Source organism: Sphaeramia orbicularis, chromosome 14 (assembly GCF_902148855.1).
Source record: "Sphaeramia orbicularis chromosome 14, fSphaOr1.1, whole genome shotgun sequence".
Lineage (NCBI taxonomy): Eukaryota > Metazoa > Chordata > Actinopteri > Kurtiformes > Apogonidae > Sphaeramia > Sphaeramia orbicularis.
The window spans coordinates 21,431,681-21,450,500 of record NC_043970.1 but is presented as its reverse complement, the minus strand read 5'-3'; the positions used below and the strand labels follow the sequence as shown (position 1 = coordinate 21,450,500).

The window sequence follows — 18,820 nt, the reverse complement described above, 5'->3', positions numbered from 1 at the left end:
GTGTTTTCCCCTGTCCTGTGCCAGTTCGTATTCCTTCCTTGTGTTGTGTATACTTACCAGCGATTCTCCGAACCTGTTCGTCTGCCTGTCTGTTCGTTCCTGACCCGGTTTGTTCCTCGTCTTCTGAGCCTGCCTGATCCCTGTCTGTACCTCTGCCTGATTCTGCCTCACTGGTTTTCGACTTTTGCCTGGACTCACGGTTAGTGCTTTGCTTTATCCCCATGTACCGTTGCCTGTTTTCTGGATCCTCTGTGTATGACCTGGTCTGTCCCCTGACTCTCCTCTGTTTCCTCCTAGTTGGGTTACCCTCGTGTGCTCCCGACCCGGGCAGAGAGTTTCCCTTGCTGGTCTCGGACGCCGTGACGAATTCACACAGTCTGACCTGCGAAGACTCCTTAACGAAACCTTTTTGTGAACTGTTAATTTTGTCCGTGTTTAATAAACACTCTTTAACTTTATTCCTGTCTGTTGGTTGTGCATTTGGGTCCAAGTCTTGTGTCACTGGTTCTAACACTAACATGTAGCGCCGCCCACCTTCTGCAGCCTCACTAACTGCACAGAGCAAAGAACACCATAAAACAGCATATAGAGCTTTCAGAACAATAATTCCTATTCTATACTATATACTATCATTAATTTGTCATTTCTTCCGTTAATTGCCACAGTACTGTAGTAGCAAAATGCACAAAAGAAGGAACTGAAGTATACACCATATATCACTACAGTACTGTGGCAACAACGGGTTAATGAGCTCATGTAACAGTATCCATGATTGGCTCTAGTACAAATGCTAACATTTGATTGGCTCTGTGGTAATAAACAAACCAATAGTTTGAGCCACAGTACTGTGGCAGTAACCATTGCCTTTTTTTTGGCCTGGGGGGGTGATGGCAGGAAGATTAAGATCATGCTTAAACAGCAGTAATGATAAGAAACAAATGCAGTAGTAGTCAAAGTAATACTATAATACCTCACTAATCTGTGATGTGTTAAACTTGAACAGAGCAGGGTTTGTCAACTTTTTTTGAACCACACCCCACTGATGGCATCATGAGCATGGGGGGGGCGTGGTTTGATTTATACTGTTATGATGTACAACAGTAGTCGCTAATGCATAAGCACGCATGCATGACAATGTCACTCGCGACCCCCCCATATGCTCGCACCCCCCTGGGAGAGTATCCACTAGTGATGTGCGGATTGATACTGAAATATTGATATCTCCGATACCACAACTTTACACTCTAGAATCAATTCACAAACAAAAATATCGATACTTTGGTCATTTGAGGTAGTGTATATCAGGAAGACAGCGGAAAGTAGCTAAACTATTAGGATCTTGTTCAAATGATACACGATCAGGGGGAACTACTTTTCCTTCTTCTTCTTCTTCCGCCTGGGTAAGTGTGTACTGTGTCATGCGTCTCAGTCAGTCCTGGGAATGACTGCCACTTCTATACCAGCAGAGAGTCTTTTCAAAGGCAGGAGAGGTTTTGAGCCAAACACAGAACAGAGGAAAGGGGGGAAAACAAGTAAACAAGGGGAAAACAGTAAATATGCTATTGTTCCTTAACAAAATCTTGTGAATGAGGCAAAGTGTCAGTGTTGGATGCTTTTGTTGAAGTGTTACATGTTCAGTATTTTCAAATTTCATGTTAATACATTCATGTAACGTGAAGTAATATGCAAGTTTTCATTTTTATAATAGTTCCTACTAGTTAAACAATAATTACTCTCATGTCTTGTATTCTTTATGAAGTTATGCTTTGAAATATTTCCAGACATTAAGTGCATTTGTACAAAGTATCAGATCGGTATCACTGATACCAGCCTGAATTTTACCCCGTGGTATTGAACATCACTAGTATCCGCACCCCCCCGGTTGAGAACCTCTAGAATGGCATTACACCACATAGCGCTGATGTCATTAAACATATATGAGTGTGTACATTCACATCAAAAGTTCTGTTGTGAATGAAAAACTACACTTGATCTTAGAGTGACTTCAACCACCCTGCTGTTATAGCACCCACACAATCAAAAGGAATCAAAGAGATGGAAGAAAATCATCAAATGAAATTCTTTTTGTTGAAACTTCTATTCATTCTTCCTATTTTTATTTATTTATTTTTTTTTAAATATCATACATACACTCCCGAGCCCCCCAAAAAAAAGTTGCCGCCTGGAGTGCAGTGATGAATATATTTAGATTATGTTTATATTTTTTCCTATTTGGATAGAGAGCACAAAGTTTGGTCTGTGTTTCAGTGGCTAAATGTCATGTGGTTTAGAGTCCAGACTGACCCTGTTCCAAAGTGATGGTTGAATCGGGATGATAAGAGGTGGATGAGGTGATTACCCATCATGCATAGTGCCTGCATGTGGGGACAGGGTTGTGATCTGGGGTTGTAGTTCATCAGGTCTAAGTTCAGTAACGTCATGTGTCCATAAATGAGTTCAGCTGAACCTGAATATATTGAATGACCAGGTCTGAACATCAGTAGATTTTTTTCTCTTCCTTTCTTTTTTTTCTTCTTTTCTTTTTTCTTCCTTGACCCAGACATATTCCAAGATGGCACCAGGATTCATAAGACTGAAATAGTGACAGTGGTTCACGAGCATGAGACATCATTTTCACATGTGGATTTGAGTCCAGACCTGAACCAGGTTGAGGATCTTTGGGATGAGCTGGAGTAGACTGTACACAGCGGCCCAACTCTCCTTCATCAATATGGAAACTTGTGTAAAAACTAATGCATCTATGGTTGCATCTAATGTTGTGACATTTATTGTGATGTTAAATAAGTACTGGTGACTTAAACCATGCTGCAGCAAATGCATCCCATCATCCAGAGAAAGAAAGTGTGACATTTTTTGGCCAGACAGTGTACAGCTGGGTACACAGAAATAAACACCACTTGTAAAAGCAATAAAAAAAGAAACTTTACTTATTGATTTAGACTTTTATTTCATGTATGTACCAAAACTGAGTAGATAAAGCTTTAAAACAAGTTAGAATGGCAATAACCTGAGAATGAGATAAACGAAAAACATAACCATTTGCATTATTTAACCTCCTGAGCTTCACTTTGTCGTTTAATTCTAATGAAATAACCATAAATAATGCTTAATGATAAGGGGATATGGTTCACACCCATAGGTCTTTAAAAATGCTCCACAATAGCCTAGCAACAGCATTAACACAGAGAGAATATTGCTTTTTTTTTTTTTTTTTTTTTTTGAGAGGGTAGGTTATGAATATCTTCAATATCAATTTCATTTATTTATTTTCGTCTATATTTATTTATATCTTGCAAACTGAACAGATATTAAAGTGTTGTTGAAGCAAATGCATCATATCAGAATATCAAACTTTATTGCCTTGAAATATACTTTAAAATTGCCTTTTATTTTAACTTCCAAATAAAAGTGGCGGTTGTCCTGATGAATACATATCCATTGCTCTCCTTTTTTTGGAGGAAGGCAGTATTTGTCTGGATTCACATGGAGCCCCCATTCTGTCGTCATAATCAGATTTATGTCATTATCATTTATTACTCTATTCTTTTGTCTCAGCGACTCTCATCCCTCACGCTGTTTGGATTTCCCTTTCTTTCTTTGTATCTCAAAGAACTTTATCTCCCGCCTTCTTTTTTTCTCTTCTGTTTTGAAAAAAATGAAAGCGTCAATTACCTTCATATAACATCACGTTATGATATAAAAGGTTTTATTCTCTGGTGACTAAAGAGAGATAGATGATGGGAACTGGGCAGCTTTCGTAGCTAGATGAAATAAAATTCACAACATTTGCATCAGTTTAATTAAAATCAGAAGTCTGTTGAGGAACCTGGGTTTATCAGAAGAGGGGCACAGATGCAAAATAATGTCACAACAAAGACGTGATTATGTATTTGTCTTATCGCACTCCATGTTCACTGCACACAGTAATTGTATTTTATGATTTTGTGCCCACTGCACAGTTACAATTCCCCCTTCCTTCCAATGATGGCTTATGTTTCCTAGTAGTGCTTCGAAACACCCTACCAAGAACATTTTGGATTAGAGCAATATTGCTGCCGAGACAATTCAGACGAACTGATAGCACATCGGACACACGCTCGCTCACAGACACACACTCTCATTCATTCAATCACTCACTCTCTCGCTTTTTGCCAGACAAGGGCGTCAGCCAAACGGTGCTATTTGCTGGAGCAGGACTGGCACTTCTCCAGACCATAGGGGTAGCAGGCTTGGCAACGCAGATCACTGATGGACTCATTGAAGCGGTTCGCCAGCATGGACAGCTTGCTACCGTGACACAGGGAGCAGGGAGCGCAGCCTGAACCGCCACAATGCTGGCAGCTGTCTACCTCCTGGAGACAGAAGAAACACATCAGACCAGGGACGTGGAGTGGAGAAGGAAAAACAGAGATGGGAAGGGGGTGGAGAGAGGGCATGTGAGGTGAGGCAAGGGGTAAAGGCACGTGGGAAAGGGTGGGAAAATGAGCAGAAAAAGGCAAGTTAAGTGTGCTGACAGTGCCGACAGTGAGGGGAACTTCATTATCCCATTAAATATTCGGTTCAGACTGGCTGTTAAAGGTCATGCAAAGGTCTGTTACAGTTTCATAATGGACTTTGATGTGACAAAGCTCTGTTTTATGTGTGTATACAGCAGTGTTTTTCAACCTTGGGGTCGGGACCCCATGTGGGGTCACCTGGAATTCAAATGGGGTCACCTGAAATTTCTAGTAACTGATAAAAAAAACCCCAACAACTTACTAATAAAAAATATCTGGTGAGTTGAGAGACAATCACAATACATAAAAGACATGACAAACTGTGAAGCTGAAACTGAAGCACTGTGGTACTGTTTATCTTTCAAATGTTCATTATGGTCAGTTTCAGATGCTGCAGCTCTTTCATAATTCATAGTTTGAGTTATTGTTTGTTCAGTATTAATTGTCAGCCTTGTAAATCCAAGCTGGACTGACTGTACATATCCTGACCAAGGAAAATAAAATACTCACTTTGTGCAGTAATCTACACCTGGCTTTTCTGCCTCTGTACATAATAATACACATTATATAGACTAAATATCGTCTAAAATTAATGTTCATTTGCAATATAGTATAACAAACTATTACATGATTAAAAACAAATGTAATTTTTATTTAAAAAAAAAATAAAAAATCGCAGTTTTGAATGTCTGGGGTCACTAGAAATTTGTGATGTTAAAATGGGGTCATGTCCTCATTCTCTTCTTTCTCATTTCTTGTCTGAACAGGTAGGTAACCTGGGATGGAATGAAGAACTGCACAGTGTTTTAAAAACGTGAAATATTTAAATAGCCTACAAACATGTAACACAAGTACCAAATATATGTGGTGTGGGCTAAGTTTGCCTGAATGACACTGTGCCTTTGCCACTTTTACTAGAATACCCATATTTTACATAATCAAACAGAAGTTCATGTTTTAGGTGCTTTAAGATTGAATCCGCTCTAATGCAAGAGGGAAATAAAAACAAATGAAAGAGTCCAAATTGTCAAACTAACATTAAAGGTGCACTGACTGATTCACAGAGTCAGCTTATGCAGTAATGGGCAGAAAACACTCCACCTTTAAAGGAATGATATTTTGCTCTTTTTTTTTTTTTTTTTAATGGAATCATGTATTTTAAAACATTTCCCTGTGGTCTACATAAACTGTAAATGCTATGGTTGGGTCTGAATTCTTCATTAATTCAACTCCACAGGTCCATCTTCAACCCTATTTCTGAGTAATGACACGAGACAGGTCATTTTGAGTGCTGGCCCGTTAAATCCAAATGAGCCACTTCACGCACCCCCACCCCACCCCACCCCAGTTGTTCCCATGCAGCCACTTGAGTTTGATAATACAACCAACAACTGAACATTTTAGGTAATCGTCTCGAAGTTTGGACATATTTTCAGTATAAACTACAACTGCTGCTGACAAACAATTATGTTGTACTTGGAGAAATGTTCGTCGGAAGTCTTGACCTTATATGTGCAAATGTTGTGACATAAATAATTATAAAACGTAACAAATTAAGTAAGAATTTAAACGGGTTGTAGATATCCACTCAGTTTTTGCCAAAATAAATATAAAGATAGCTTTGCAGCACCTGGAGGGTTCAAATTCTAACTTTTTGAACTATTAGGGTCCAAATACACAAATAAATGTACCAAAGACTAATAAAAGTGACTAATAAAAGTTACTACTGGTTGCTTTTAAGCAGCTCAGTCAATTAAATGTGTTGTACAGAAACATTACAAAGGAAGTGGTTTAACTTGAAATGAATACATGCACTATGTTTCAGCCTATAGATGACTTTCTTTAGTTGCATATCAAGCTGTAAAGTCAATCTGATCAGAAGAGGTCACAAGAGACACATATGGTGATCCTTTTTGATGTGAACAGACACACTTACGGGTGGACGCTGGTATTTGGAAATATCAGAATGGATGATAAAACCTTGTGATGCCTCTGTTTGTCTGTCCAGGACTATTACTGTTACTCAAACTCTACTAGTTTCAACTTAAAAATCTTTAATCGATGTATGTCTCGACCACGTCTGTCCTCCTTGACGACATGCACTTTAGAATCTTCACCGCTGGGAGATGGTATGTATTTTTGACATTATTGTGATTTTCTCATTAATGAGGCAGCTGCTTCTTTAAGTGCACACACTGAACTGGAACACTGTTGTTTAGTTCATTAATAATGATGAAGAAATTAAAGAAAAACAGCCCTAGTCACACTGGATGTTGGAGGGCAATTTATTTTTAAGTTATATTTATATTTAATAACTTATTAAATGTTGTTATGAATATATTATTAGGGAAATGTTCCATTAAGGAATTTTAATTGAAATTGGATTTAAACTATAAAGACAGCCTTTGGCACATTTACTTATTAAGACAGTCAGTCTAATACTGCACTGCATATTTCTATATTTTTAGGATTAGTGTGACCTGTTTAGTCTGGGCCCAGTGTTACATATTTTTCTGAGGCCTAAAATCAGGTGGTAAGGCTACCTGTCTATTATGCACTATACAACCTTAATGACAGAGATATGTCTAATATGATAACTTAATTTAATATCCTGTCCACACTAAGGCAGATATTTCCCTCTTTTTTTCACTACATTTGTGATTTTTGTTTACATGGAAATGTTTAGGGTCAAAAGAGAAAAAAAAAAAAATTAATTGCCAGTATGTTTGTATATGTGTGGACAGGGAAAACAAAGATCTTGTGCATGTGTATTGTTGCTTTGTGTGATGAAACTGCACCTGAAACATCAAATCCAGGTGTAGAAGTGTATGAGCTGCAGTAGACTGAGGTTGCAGACACCTTTGGGAGACGGACTGGAACCAATACTTGTGGTAACTATGGTTTATTACTTCATGATCACTTTGCTTTGTGTGTTTGTTTGTTTTTTAGCAAGATAACTCAAAAAGTTATGGACAGATTTTCATGAAATTTTCAGGAAATGTTGATACTGGCACAAAGAACAAATGATAAAATCTTGGTGGTGATGGAGGGGGGGTAGATCTGTCTTGGCAGAGGTCTGTACTCTCCGAGTGCTTTTCTTGTTATTGAACTTGTTGATGATTTCTCACCCTCACGACAGATTAAAGTCTTTGCATCTTCTATGTCCATTATTATCCACAGTGTCCACAGTTTACCATCAAACAGAAACAATGGTTTGTTTAAGTGTTTGTACCAGTTTGTAGTCATTTGGGCCTAGTTGTGTGGACAGAGATATTAAAAAAAAAAAAAAAAAAAAAAAAAGGTTGTGCGGATGAAAATATCTGTTATATATAAAATGTATCTGTTTTTAGTGTGGACAGGGCTTAAAACTCCAGTGGACAGAAATGTGGTTAAGTGTAGTAAAATAAAATAAAATAAAATAAAGTAAAATAAATGTGCGATGTCACCTATTGAATCCAGGAGTTTGAGGAGTTTGTAATTTGTTTATCACCGTCTTAGCTTTTTGGCGGCAGGCGTGATCATATGTGAACAAAATCAAAGGGTTGGTGTATTGACAAACTAGGAAAATACATTTTATCAAACATTTCTGTAATTAAATCAAACCAATCTACTGACATAACTTATGAACATACCTAAACCTTTAAAAATGAGCACCAGTGACACTTATTATAGGCTGTGTTTGTAAAACCAGTATATAAGAATACCATCTCTCTTAAAAAACCTGTGCGTTTCCTGTCATGAACTAGACTTTCCAAAGCCTCTAAACAGAAATTACAAGGACAGAATTAAATGCTGAGGAGCCTATTTGTGGACATTTTTGACTAATGATGCCAAATCATTTGTGCAGCATTAAGGCCTTTGCACAGTCAGATAATGTACAGACATTACAGTCATTACAGCAGAATTTACAGTATGGACAGCTGCCCCGTACATTACTGAGCAGACAGGAGGCTGAGTGGTAACAGATGTACAATGCAGTTAGGAAGACATCTTTATAAACCTCTGGCTTTTGCAATACAGCAAAAAATTCCAAAGTGCTGTGCTTGTTCGTGAATCATATATAAATTTCATTGTTATTTTTTCTGAGATAAAATAGTGGGAGTTTATTTTGTTGACTGTACTTGCAACTCATAGAGCACTCATAGAAATACTGTGAAATTCCAAATTTTAACCTTACACTGTTATTTGAGGACATAACACGACTTTATTACTTTGGTGACAATTTTTCTAACATTTTTATTATGTAGAAAAAAGGTCAGTGAAGTTACCATATTTGGTTCCTTACAAAAAACCCCACAAGAGTTCTATATATAACAAACACATGAAAAACACATATAAGGTGAAAGGAACATGTATTTTAGAACATTAGATCACTTTTAGAACATTCCAACAGCATAAGTGCTGATCCAGACACCTGTCAACATCCACATTATCCCAGTGGTTCCCAAACTTTTTTGGCTCGTGACCCCATCGGAGACATTTTTTTGCTAAAACTAATTTGTTTTTGATCATGTAATAGTTTGCTATACTATGTTGCAAATAAACGTTAATTTTAGACGACATTTAGTCTATATAATGTATATTATTATGGACGGAGGCAGAAAAGCCAGGTGAAGATTACTGCACAGAGTGAGAATTTTATTTTCCTTGGTCAGGATATGTACAATCAGTCCAGCTTGGATTTACAAGGCTGACAATTAATACTGAACAAACAATAACTCAAACTATGAATTATGAAAGAGCTGCAGCATCTGAAACTGACCACAATGAACATTTGAAAGATAAACAGTACCACAGTGCTTCAGTTTCAGCTTCAGAGTTTGTCTTTTCTGTATTGTGACTGTCTCTCTCAACTCACCATATATTTTTTCTTAGTCAGTTTTTATTTTTTATCAATTACTAGAAATTTCAGACGACCCCATTTGAATTCCAGGCGACCCCACGTGGGGTCCCGACCCCAAGGTTGAAAAACACTGCAGTATCCCTTTGAACATCATTCCTTACATTAGTACCATTACACTTCACGGTACCTAACAAAGCAGGTACACTCACTGTTCATGCAGAGGTGGACCTTACAGACCCTGTAGACCACATTGGACCAGAGATTAATGACTCACTGTCCTCATTGTAACTGTCGCTATCGCTGTCTTGTAATGTGTGGAAATGACCAAAAATAGTCACTTGCCCAATAAAGGATTTAAGACAAATTTTCTCCTATTTTTCTGTTTAGTTTGCTTTTAAGCTCCAATAGCCTGCATGGAAAGTTAGTGATATATTTGCTTTCTGTAAATGCATGAAGATCAGCAGTAGTAGTGACTGCAGACTAGAACCAAACTGTGTGCACTGAAGCAAAATTTGTGCAAATATAAATCTAAGGAGGCTAGAAACACAGGAGTAAAGACTGTAACTACTTTGGAGTTGGGCCAACAAAGACAAAGAAAAGAAAGTAACAAATAGAAGTGAGAGTGCCAAATAATGAAAAAAAAAAAAAAAACAAGCTGAGAATAACTTTTTCTCCTACAAGCAGAGAAAATGAGAGAGTAACGAGTGGTGAGGGAAGAATGAAGAGAGTGAGGGGAAGAGAACAGTAATCAGCCAGGGAGGTGAAAGGGAGGGAATAATAGCGAGCTGGGTATCCTTGCAGGGATGTGGTAAGTGGCAGGCAAATGCTGCAAGGGCAGAGTAAAAGTGTGGACTCATCAGTATGTGTTCACAGTTGACAGATAACACCAGGACAATGGGACAGTGGTAGTTGTAGAGGGAGGAGGCATGAAGGAAAGAACAGAAGAGGGCGTACAAATGAGGTACAAAAACAAGAAAACACAGGAGAGACTAAGGGAAAAAAAATAAATAAATAAAAACCCCTCTGTGTACAGTTTCACAACCACAAAATGGCTGCAAAGACAAACCTAATAATCCCTAAAAAGCAAAGACAGGATGGCTGACAACATTTGCAGGGGAAAAGAGGGGAAGTAGAAGGAGAGGATGAGGCTCAGAATGCTAAGCTAGAGAAAAAAAAAGGGTGATAAAAACCAAACCACACCCGTGAGAATCATTTGGCCAGGGACCATTACCTTACTCTGTGTGTCACTGATCTTCTTCCCTTCTTTCTCCTCCCCCTCCAGCACACAAAGAGCTTTAGCCCTCCTCCTGCTCCCTCTCTCTTTGGCTTTTGGATATCCCTCCATGTCCACAGCGGCCACTGTGTGGTGTCGCAAAGTATCTGGCTTCCTCGGCGGGGCTCTGATAATCCTCAAATTACTGGTGTAGATGATTATTTTGCCAAAGTCCAACACGGAGGACTGACAGAAGAGGAAGAGAAAGGACAAGTAACAGTTACTGGGAAAGAAAAGGACACATCAGCAGCAACAGGAAAAGCAAGTCCTCGTTTTAGATTCATTCTGTTGATCATTTATAGCAGGGGTGTCAAACTCATTTTAGTTCAGGGGCCACATTCACCCCAATATGATCTGAAGTGGGCCGGACCAGTGAATTAATAACATAATAATATAAAAATAATGCCGACTCCAAACATTTCAATGTGTTTTATAGTGAAAAAAGTAAAATTACACTATGGAAATGTTTACAGCTATAAACTGTCCTTTTAAAAATGTGAATAACATGAACAACCATGAAAAAACTGAAATTGATGAAGAAAAATAAGTGCAATTTTAACTATATTTTGCCTCTGCTTATCATTTGTAAATGTGCATTACAACTTACAGATCACAATGGATCTGCACATTTACAAAATATTTTAGTAACTGGAAGAAAATTAGTAAAATTGCATTTACTTCTCTTAACACATTTCTAGTTTTTCATATTTTCTGTGAAAGGCTAGGTTGTAAATTTACACATTTTCATGTAATTTCACTTTTTTTTACACTAAAACAGAGGAAAAATTTGGAATTGTCATTATTTGTAGGTTTTTATGGTAGTATTTTACTGATCTGACCCACTTGAGACTAAAGTAGGGCTATTTATGGCCCCTAAAATAAAACGATTGACTGTTAATATCTTAAGTGTAACTTTTGCATTTCACAAATTCATCCCACGGGCCGGATTGGACCCTTTGGCTGGCCGGATTTGGCCCCCGGGCCACATGTTTGACATCTGTGATTTATAGAATGACATATTACATTCACTTATGAATGTCTATATTATTGCACATGTAATAAGTGGTGTAAAATGCAGTTTTTCATCTTTTCTTGGTCATCAGATATGACCTATTTGGATGTTCAGAGGCTGAGTAGTGAACATCTTCTACAACCATTGATTCACCAATAAAACCCATGGAGTCTGATAAATGACAGTAGATGGAGACACTTGTTTTATGTTCAGCTAATCATGTGTTTTTGCTGAACGAGTCCCTTTTTTTTAATCCTATATTTTATTACTGGGACCTGAATTTTGTTCTTCATGTGCTGCATTGAATGAATGACAATAAATGAACCTTGAACCTTTTCTTCAGTTTTCTCTGTTTTTGATGTGATAACCCTCAACTTTAATGTGAACTTTTATGAACATCGGCATGATCAGTAAATAAAATCTTATTAAATACCTGATTTTACAAAAGCTCAAAATATGGAGGATAATATTATGATAAATAGAAATCAGAAAGGTTAAATAGAGAGAAAAATTAATTTGGGAAGTGCCACATAAGAAGAAACTGGGTCTTTAAGGGTTAAGTTTGGTTGATGATTTAAATTTGTTGGTATATTCTAGAGCTTTGGTTGCTTAACTGCATTTTTGTATTCCCTGTTGGTACTTGGTGACTTTTGTCTAGTTCAGTGGTTCCCAAACTTTTTGTCTCGTGACCCCATTTTAACATCACAAATTTCTGGTGACCCCAGACATTCAAAACGGAGACTTTTTTTTTTTTTGTACTAAAATTAATTTGGCTTTGATCATGTAATAGTTTGCTATACTATGTTGCAAATAAACGTTAATTTTAGATGACATTTAGTCTATATAATGTATATTATTATGGACGGAGGCAGAAAAGCCAGGTGTAGATTACTGCACAAAGAGAGAATTTTATTTTCCTTGGTCAGGATATGTACAGTCAGTCCAGCTTGGATTTACAAGGCTGACAATTAATACTGAACAAACAATAACTCAAACTATGAATTATGAAAGAGCTGCAGCATCTGAAACCGATCACAATGAACATTTGAAAGATAAACAGTACCACAGTGCTTCAGTTTCAGCTTCAGAGTTTGTCATGAATTGGTATTGTCTCTCTCAACTCACCATATTTTTTTTTTTAATTAGTAAGTTTTTATTTTTTTTTTTATTTTTATCAATTGCCAGAAATTCAGGCGACCCTATTTGAATTCCAGGTGACCCCACGTGGGATCCAGACCCCAAGGTTGAAAAACACTGGTCTAGTTTCATGAAGAACTGGTAATTACAGGGTGGGGAAGCAAAATTTACAAAATTTTGAGGCAGGGATTGAAAGACAGTGTATGACCAATTAGTTTATTGAAAGTCATGAGAATTTATTTGCCACAAGAAAATTTACATAATAGAAAATGTTTTTATTCTATGTGTCCTCCTTCTCTCTCAATAACTGCCTTCACACGCTTCCTGAAACTTGCGCAAGTGTTCCTCAAATATTCGGGTGACAACTTCTCCCATTCTTCTTTAATAGTATCTTCCAGACTTTCTCGTAATAGTTTTGCTCATAGTCATTCTCTTCTTTACATTATAAACAGTCTTTATGGACACTCCAACTATTTTTGAAATCTCCTTTGGTGTGACGAGTGCATTCAGCAAATCACACACTCTTTGACGTTGGCTTTCCTGATTACTCATATGGGCAAAAGTTTGTGAAAAGGTATGGATAATAGTGTTAGGTATGATTATGACATCAATATATGTTTGGTTTCAAAACAATTGACATAGTGCCTGCTGAGAAAAAACAACTAAATGTTCATTGTAAATTTTGCTTCCCCACCCTGTATGTTCCACTAAATGTAAAATATAGGAGGAGAAAAAACTGTGAGTCATAAAAGTTGGAAATCATTAGAATTTGTTCAGCGGGGGTGTTCCTCTAGGACCATGTGCCATGGTTTCAATAATGTCTGAGAAGAATAAACTAATTCCAGATTGCTGTCTTCTACTGATAAATGTGATAAATACTGGCCTTGCTCACCAGGGCCAAGTGTGCCTTTGTTTAGAGGATAAACGAATGAAACTGACTCTAAGCCAGCAGGCTACGTAGCTGACCGCCCTCTCAGCATTCTGCGTTAATGAAGCTGCTGTCACAGCAGCTCAGTAAAAGCAGCTTTGCCTGATAGTCGAACAGTTTTGCTGCTGCTGTTGTACCATTTTCACTCAGCAGCAGTCGATGCTTCAATCACCCAAGGATTTGTCTCATTTTCTATTTTAATTGTGGATCTGTCCTAAAGATATATGAATTCATCATCAATTTACTTTGTGTTGGCTGATAATTATGAGTGTGTTTATTTTAGTTGGTTTGTTTGTTCTCCAGCATATGTGGAATGGCTATACTTTGTGGGCCAGGTTTTAAAAAAAGAAATACAAACTCTTCCAAGGAGCTTTCTTATTCTAATTCCTGTTATATAATTAAGTCCTCCGAGATGTTACATGGTGATGCTCCAACATTAGTGCATCAGAAACACAAAACATTATTTTGAGTCATCCTCCAACTTCAATGGGTGTTGTTTGAATTACCAAGAAATAATCAATATATAAAGTTTGTTAGCTTGTTGTTGAGCTAAATTGTGTTTTCTTTGCTCAAACTGTCATTATAATAGGAGGAAGCAGGAAATAAAAACAGAATTTAAAGTTTCATTTGATTTTATGTTATCAAAATAATGGACTCTGTGGAGTAGAAATCCAAATGGAAAATGAAATGGCAAAGTATGGATAATGTACTGTCAAACAAGCATGCTGGAAAAAAAGGTGAAAGTCACAGCTCTAACCACCTCAGGTAACAAAGACAATGTGGGGTTGTCAGGTCAGTGTGGTTGTACGCCAACATCCAACAGCATGAGGCACTAATTAGACTGCGGTTCACTCATGCTGAAATAAATGAAGTAAAAGAACTAAGGCATGTCTTACTTTACAGTCAGGTGAAAACACTGATTACTGGTTCCCTTTGATTAACTTAAAAGATATGGCTAGGAACAAAACAAGTGTGCTGTGTTTGCTTACTTTGTCATCTCCTTCTGTTTCCTCAGTCTGGGTTACAGCAGGCTTGTAGTTTCCCATTCCTCTGTACACATTTATCCTCTGAGCAATCAGGCCGGTAGGAGGGTAGACATCTGGATCCACAATACAACATGTTAACCAGCGATTTTTGGCACGAATGGTGTTTTCAAAAACCTTACAAATCTAAAAAAAAAACTTGCAGAGGATTACATGGTTAAATGTGTGGTTGTATGGTAAGGAGGTTTATTGATACATAATGTGTCATTGCCTCTATTATGGTAGATGCCAAAATAGTGTAGAGTGAGGGTTCGTTGGTGGTTAATGGTTCATTCTTTATAAAATAAGACAGCAGGATGGAGACGGATTTCTTCTTAAACAGTGGTTTACTTTTCACATACCGCAACTACTACTACAACACTTCCTCAAACATCTCCTCACATGACTGAACTAACCAATCAGGAGCTAGCAGTACTTAGACTGGTAAATGTAAATGATTTAGAAAGGCAGATTCAACAGATCAACCCAGCTGCTTGTACACTACAAATGAAAATGTTCAAGTGTGCAAATGTGTAAATAATAATTCTACAAACATAAAATGTAAATAGTTATTTGGATAAATACTGTCAATATATTTTTAACAAATACATGAATTAACTTATTCCCTGTACTTTATTTCACTGTTAAACCTTACATTTCTTCAACATAAATTACTTCAACTTCTTAGCCTTACAATAGTACATAATTCATCAAATTGTCAGCAAAGTTTGCCATTTTATACAAACAAATACTTCAGTGTTCAGTTGCCAGAATTCTTCATGTTTCTTTGACAGGCAGGAGGCAGTTGGCAAATAAGATCAATTACAGACTGAAGGACTAATTTACCTGTGGCTAAAGTTCACAGCAACTCTGGTAAGGTTTCAATAAAAGCACTGTGGTTAGGGTTAGGAAAAGATCATGGTTGGGTTCAATATTATGAAATACATAATGAGTCCTTTTTCACCATATGTTTGGAGACTTTTCCTATAGTAAACCAAGCCATTGTATGTTTTCCTAACCTTACCCAAGTGCTGTCCATTTAGCAAACCATCGCGACCATTAAATACTTTGATATGTAATTGAATGTTTTTATGCACCATAATATGTGTTACCACCACTGGGGTTTACAGTATAAGCACAAATATATTTATTTATTTATTTATTTATTTATTTATTTAGATAACGAATAATTTCAAAAAGAAAATATGTTCCTTAATTTTGAGGAATAATCTTATTTATTACCCTGCCCCCCGAAGGGAAGGCAAAGGGTGTTGGTTTTGGTTGTTTGTTTGTTTGTTTGATTGTTAATACTCTAGCAGCAAAACTACTGGTTGAATTCAAGCCAAACTGGGATTATCCAATGACCAAGAATAGATCTGATTACATTTTGGGAACAGTAGGTCAAAGTTTGAATTTTTTATGAATTTTTAAAATATTTTTCCCCATTTACTTATAATGGGCGAAACTTCAAATGTCTGTAGCAGCAAAACTATTGGTTGAATTCATACCAAATTGGGTTAATAGATTGCCAGTCAGCCAGAATAAATGTCATTACATTTTGGGAAAAGTAGATCAAACTTTCAATTTTTTAGGAATTTCTTTAAAAAAAAAATTTCCCCGTTTACTTACAAAGGGCGACATTTCAAATGTTTACAAACACATCAGTTTATTTCGATTGTCTTCAAACTTGGCACATATATAGAGGCAGTTGATATGCTGACATCAGCATCTGCATAGACATGATGATATCAGCCTGATTGATGCCAAAATAACCTACAATACATGCGAGGGGTGGGGTTTGTTGTGCCTGGCACCACTTGTTATGTTTTCATTTACCTAGGAGTAAGCTTAAACAGAAGGAATGGTGATCACTTGTGCAGGAAGGAGAAGGTGGAAACCAGCCAACCATCTGCCTCATGTTAACGTATAGGAGGTGGTTGGCTGGCTTTTCCTTATGTTTATCCATTGTGAAATATAAAAGTGATGAAAAAAGACTGGACTGTACATCAGACAGCAGTGTTTGGATATGTGGTCCAAGTAAAACTACTTAAGGATGGTAAGATTAAAAAGATCAAAACTAAACAATTAAGAATGGCCAAGACAGCATTGATATACTCTAGAAATGTTAATATGAAATGTATTACTGGGTTAATGAAGTTGATTGGGTCGGAAGGTTTGATAACATCAGTTTTGATCCTGTGTGTATGATGTATAATAACAATTCGCTTGTTTCAGTCAGGTGCAAACTCTACCACCATTTTATCTACTCCTTTACTCTGAGTAAAGATAAATATAGCATGCAACATTCCACTTAAAGTTCTAATCATGTTGGGATTACTGCACTTGGGTGGACTGCTGAGCCTTAGATGTGCAGCCCTTAGATGGGTACCACCAGCTCAAAGACCCTAGTGATAGCACTGGGAGGTTTAAAAGTATTCAGGATATACACATAAATAAACAAAATACTGCACATCAATGGCTCAATCATACAGAGATATTTAATTGCATTGAAAGCATGTGGGCAACTCCGTCCATGAAATTTCACGCGGACCAGTCCACAGCAAATCTGGAATGCCATAAACAAATGTACAAACAGGCTTTCTCCCTGGTTACCATCTCACACACAAACCCACGCAAACAAACCTCTCAGTGCACTCATGCATATGAAATACGACCCACCCGCCTGGTCTCCAGCTGTATCCTCAAACCCACAGAACTGCTCCATTTCCAAGTGGCTTGGCGGGATCTTGCGGTGGACGAAACTGTGAGGATATTTTTCCTCAGGACTGTCCAGTTCCTGACCATCCTCGTAGACATGTTTCAACACTCGCCCGCTGTAGGATGACGCCAGCTTGAACCTCACCTGAGGTTTGGAGTTCAAGAGGTTACATGTGTGATCATGTTGTGGTTTGAAAGGTTTAACCACGTAATCAAACGCCGTTTTGTGAATAGAATAGAATAGTATAGATAGAAGGGATTTGTGGGCGGAAGATATTGCTATTTAATCAGAAAAGAGGTTTATTAAGAAACATTTAAATCATAGCAATGTAGAAGCTAATATACTGTTAAATAACATCAGTTTGCAGTGTCATCATGTAAAATAAGGTGTTAGCACACATTTCATACTGAATTTTATGTCAAGGTAGTTTACAAATGATTACACAGCATCTATTTAAAACATGAAAACTGGGAAGATTACTGGTGCCAGAAATAATCAGACAATCTTTGTTTTAGTCCTATAAATAACTCACCTTTCTGGGTTTGGCGCCTTCATAGCGTTGATTCAGTTTTCTGTGGAATTCATCCATGGCGACTGATTCAGGATGAGGAGCTGAGAGAGCGTCAGTCCATCTGAGAAGATCCTTACTCGAAGAGAAATGACATCAGCCGGACCCGTGGTTCCTGCCGTGATGAAAGGATGTTGAGATGGATGAATGAAAGAATGAACTGATGTTCAGATCGATGGAAGCACAGTGTCTGAGAGCTCGGCTGAGAAGCTGAGTGTGTAGGGCGTGGGTGGATAACTAGACGAGATAAAGCTCTTTCCCTGAGTCCTGCATTCTGAGTTCAACTGTACCTGCTGTTTTCAGGGACCCACCTTTCTAGCTCCGTGTTCAATTATTCACAGCCAGATCGTGTGTACAAAAGGGAGGTTGGGAAACCAGAAGCTCCGTCATCAAATAATGATGATCACCAGAATAGCAGGTAGTTGATGCACACAGCTCTGTGTGTTTGCACGTGTTTGTGTGTGAATAAGGGAGAGTAAGAGAGAGTTGTTTGATACTTGTAAGACTGTCTGTCATTGGACCGGATCCTAGTGCATCAGCACCGAACATCAACATGACTTTTGATGTTGTTGCTGTCAAACCGAACCCCTTTTCCTATCAAAATACTGTATATCTGATAATAACATAGCAGTATCAGGCTGAATAGAAACCTGCCTTTTAAAGTATCATTTTAATCGTCTGCTGAATATATGAGCTGGATGAATCTGCAAAAGGTGCCTATTGGTGAAGAGTTCTAAGCTTCAGTGTTTTTGTGAATCTAATCTCATGAGTCAGTGGATTCTGAGTGAGGCTCACTGAATT

General features: G+C 37.6%; 1 protein-coding gene across 1 annotated transcript; it reads right to left on the bottom strand.

The window, feature by feature from the left end:
* Positions 1-3,293: 3,293 nt before the first annotated feature.
* On the bottom strand, positions 3,294-18,284 carry grxcr2 (glutaredoxin and cysteine rich domain containing 2). The gene is made up of 5 exons (XM_030154032.1): positions 17,984-18,284; positions 17,412-17,595; positions 14,700-14,809; positions 10,592-10,819; positions 3,294-4,373 (listed from the first exon to the last, which is right to left on the bottom strand). The coding sequence occupies exons 1-5, from the start codon at positions 18,038-18,040 to the stop codon at positions 4,200-4,202; spliced, it is 753 nt and encodes a 250-aa protein (XP_030009892.1). The 5' UTR covers positions 18,041-18,284; the 3' UTR covers positions 3,294-4,199.
* Between the last annotated feature and the right edge of the window lie 536 nt (positions 18,285-18,820).

Excerpts from the sequence above, each read along its gene's own strand:
- grxcr2 (XM_030154032.1), bottom strand. The coding sequence starts at position 18,040 with ATGGATGAATTCCACAGAAAACTGAATCAACGCTATGAAGGCGCCAAA. Across the intron at positions 14,810-17,411 it reads TACAGCTGGAGACCAGGCGG|ATGTCTACCCTCCTACCGGC; the intron begins GTGGGTCGTATT and ends TTGTGGATCCAG. Across the intron at positions 4,374-10,591 it reads TCAGTGACACACAGAGTAAG|GAGGTAGACAGCTGCCAGCA; the intron begins GTAATGGTCCCT and ends TTCTGTCTCCAG.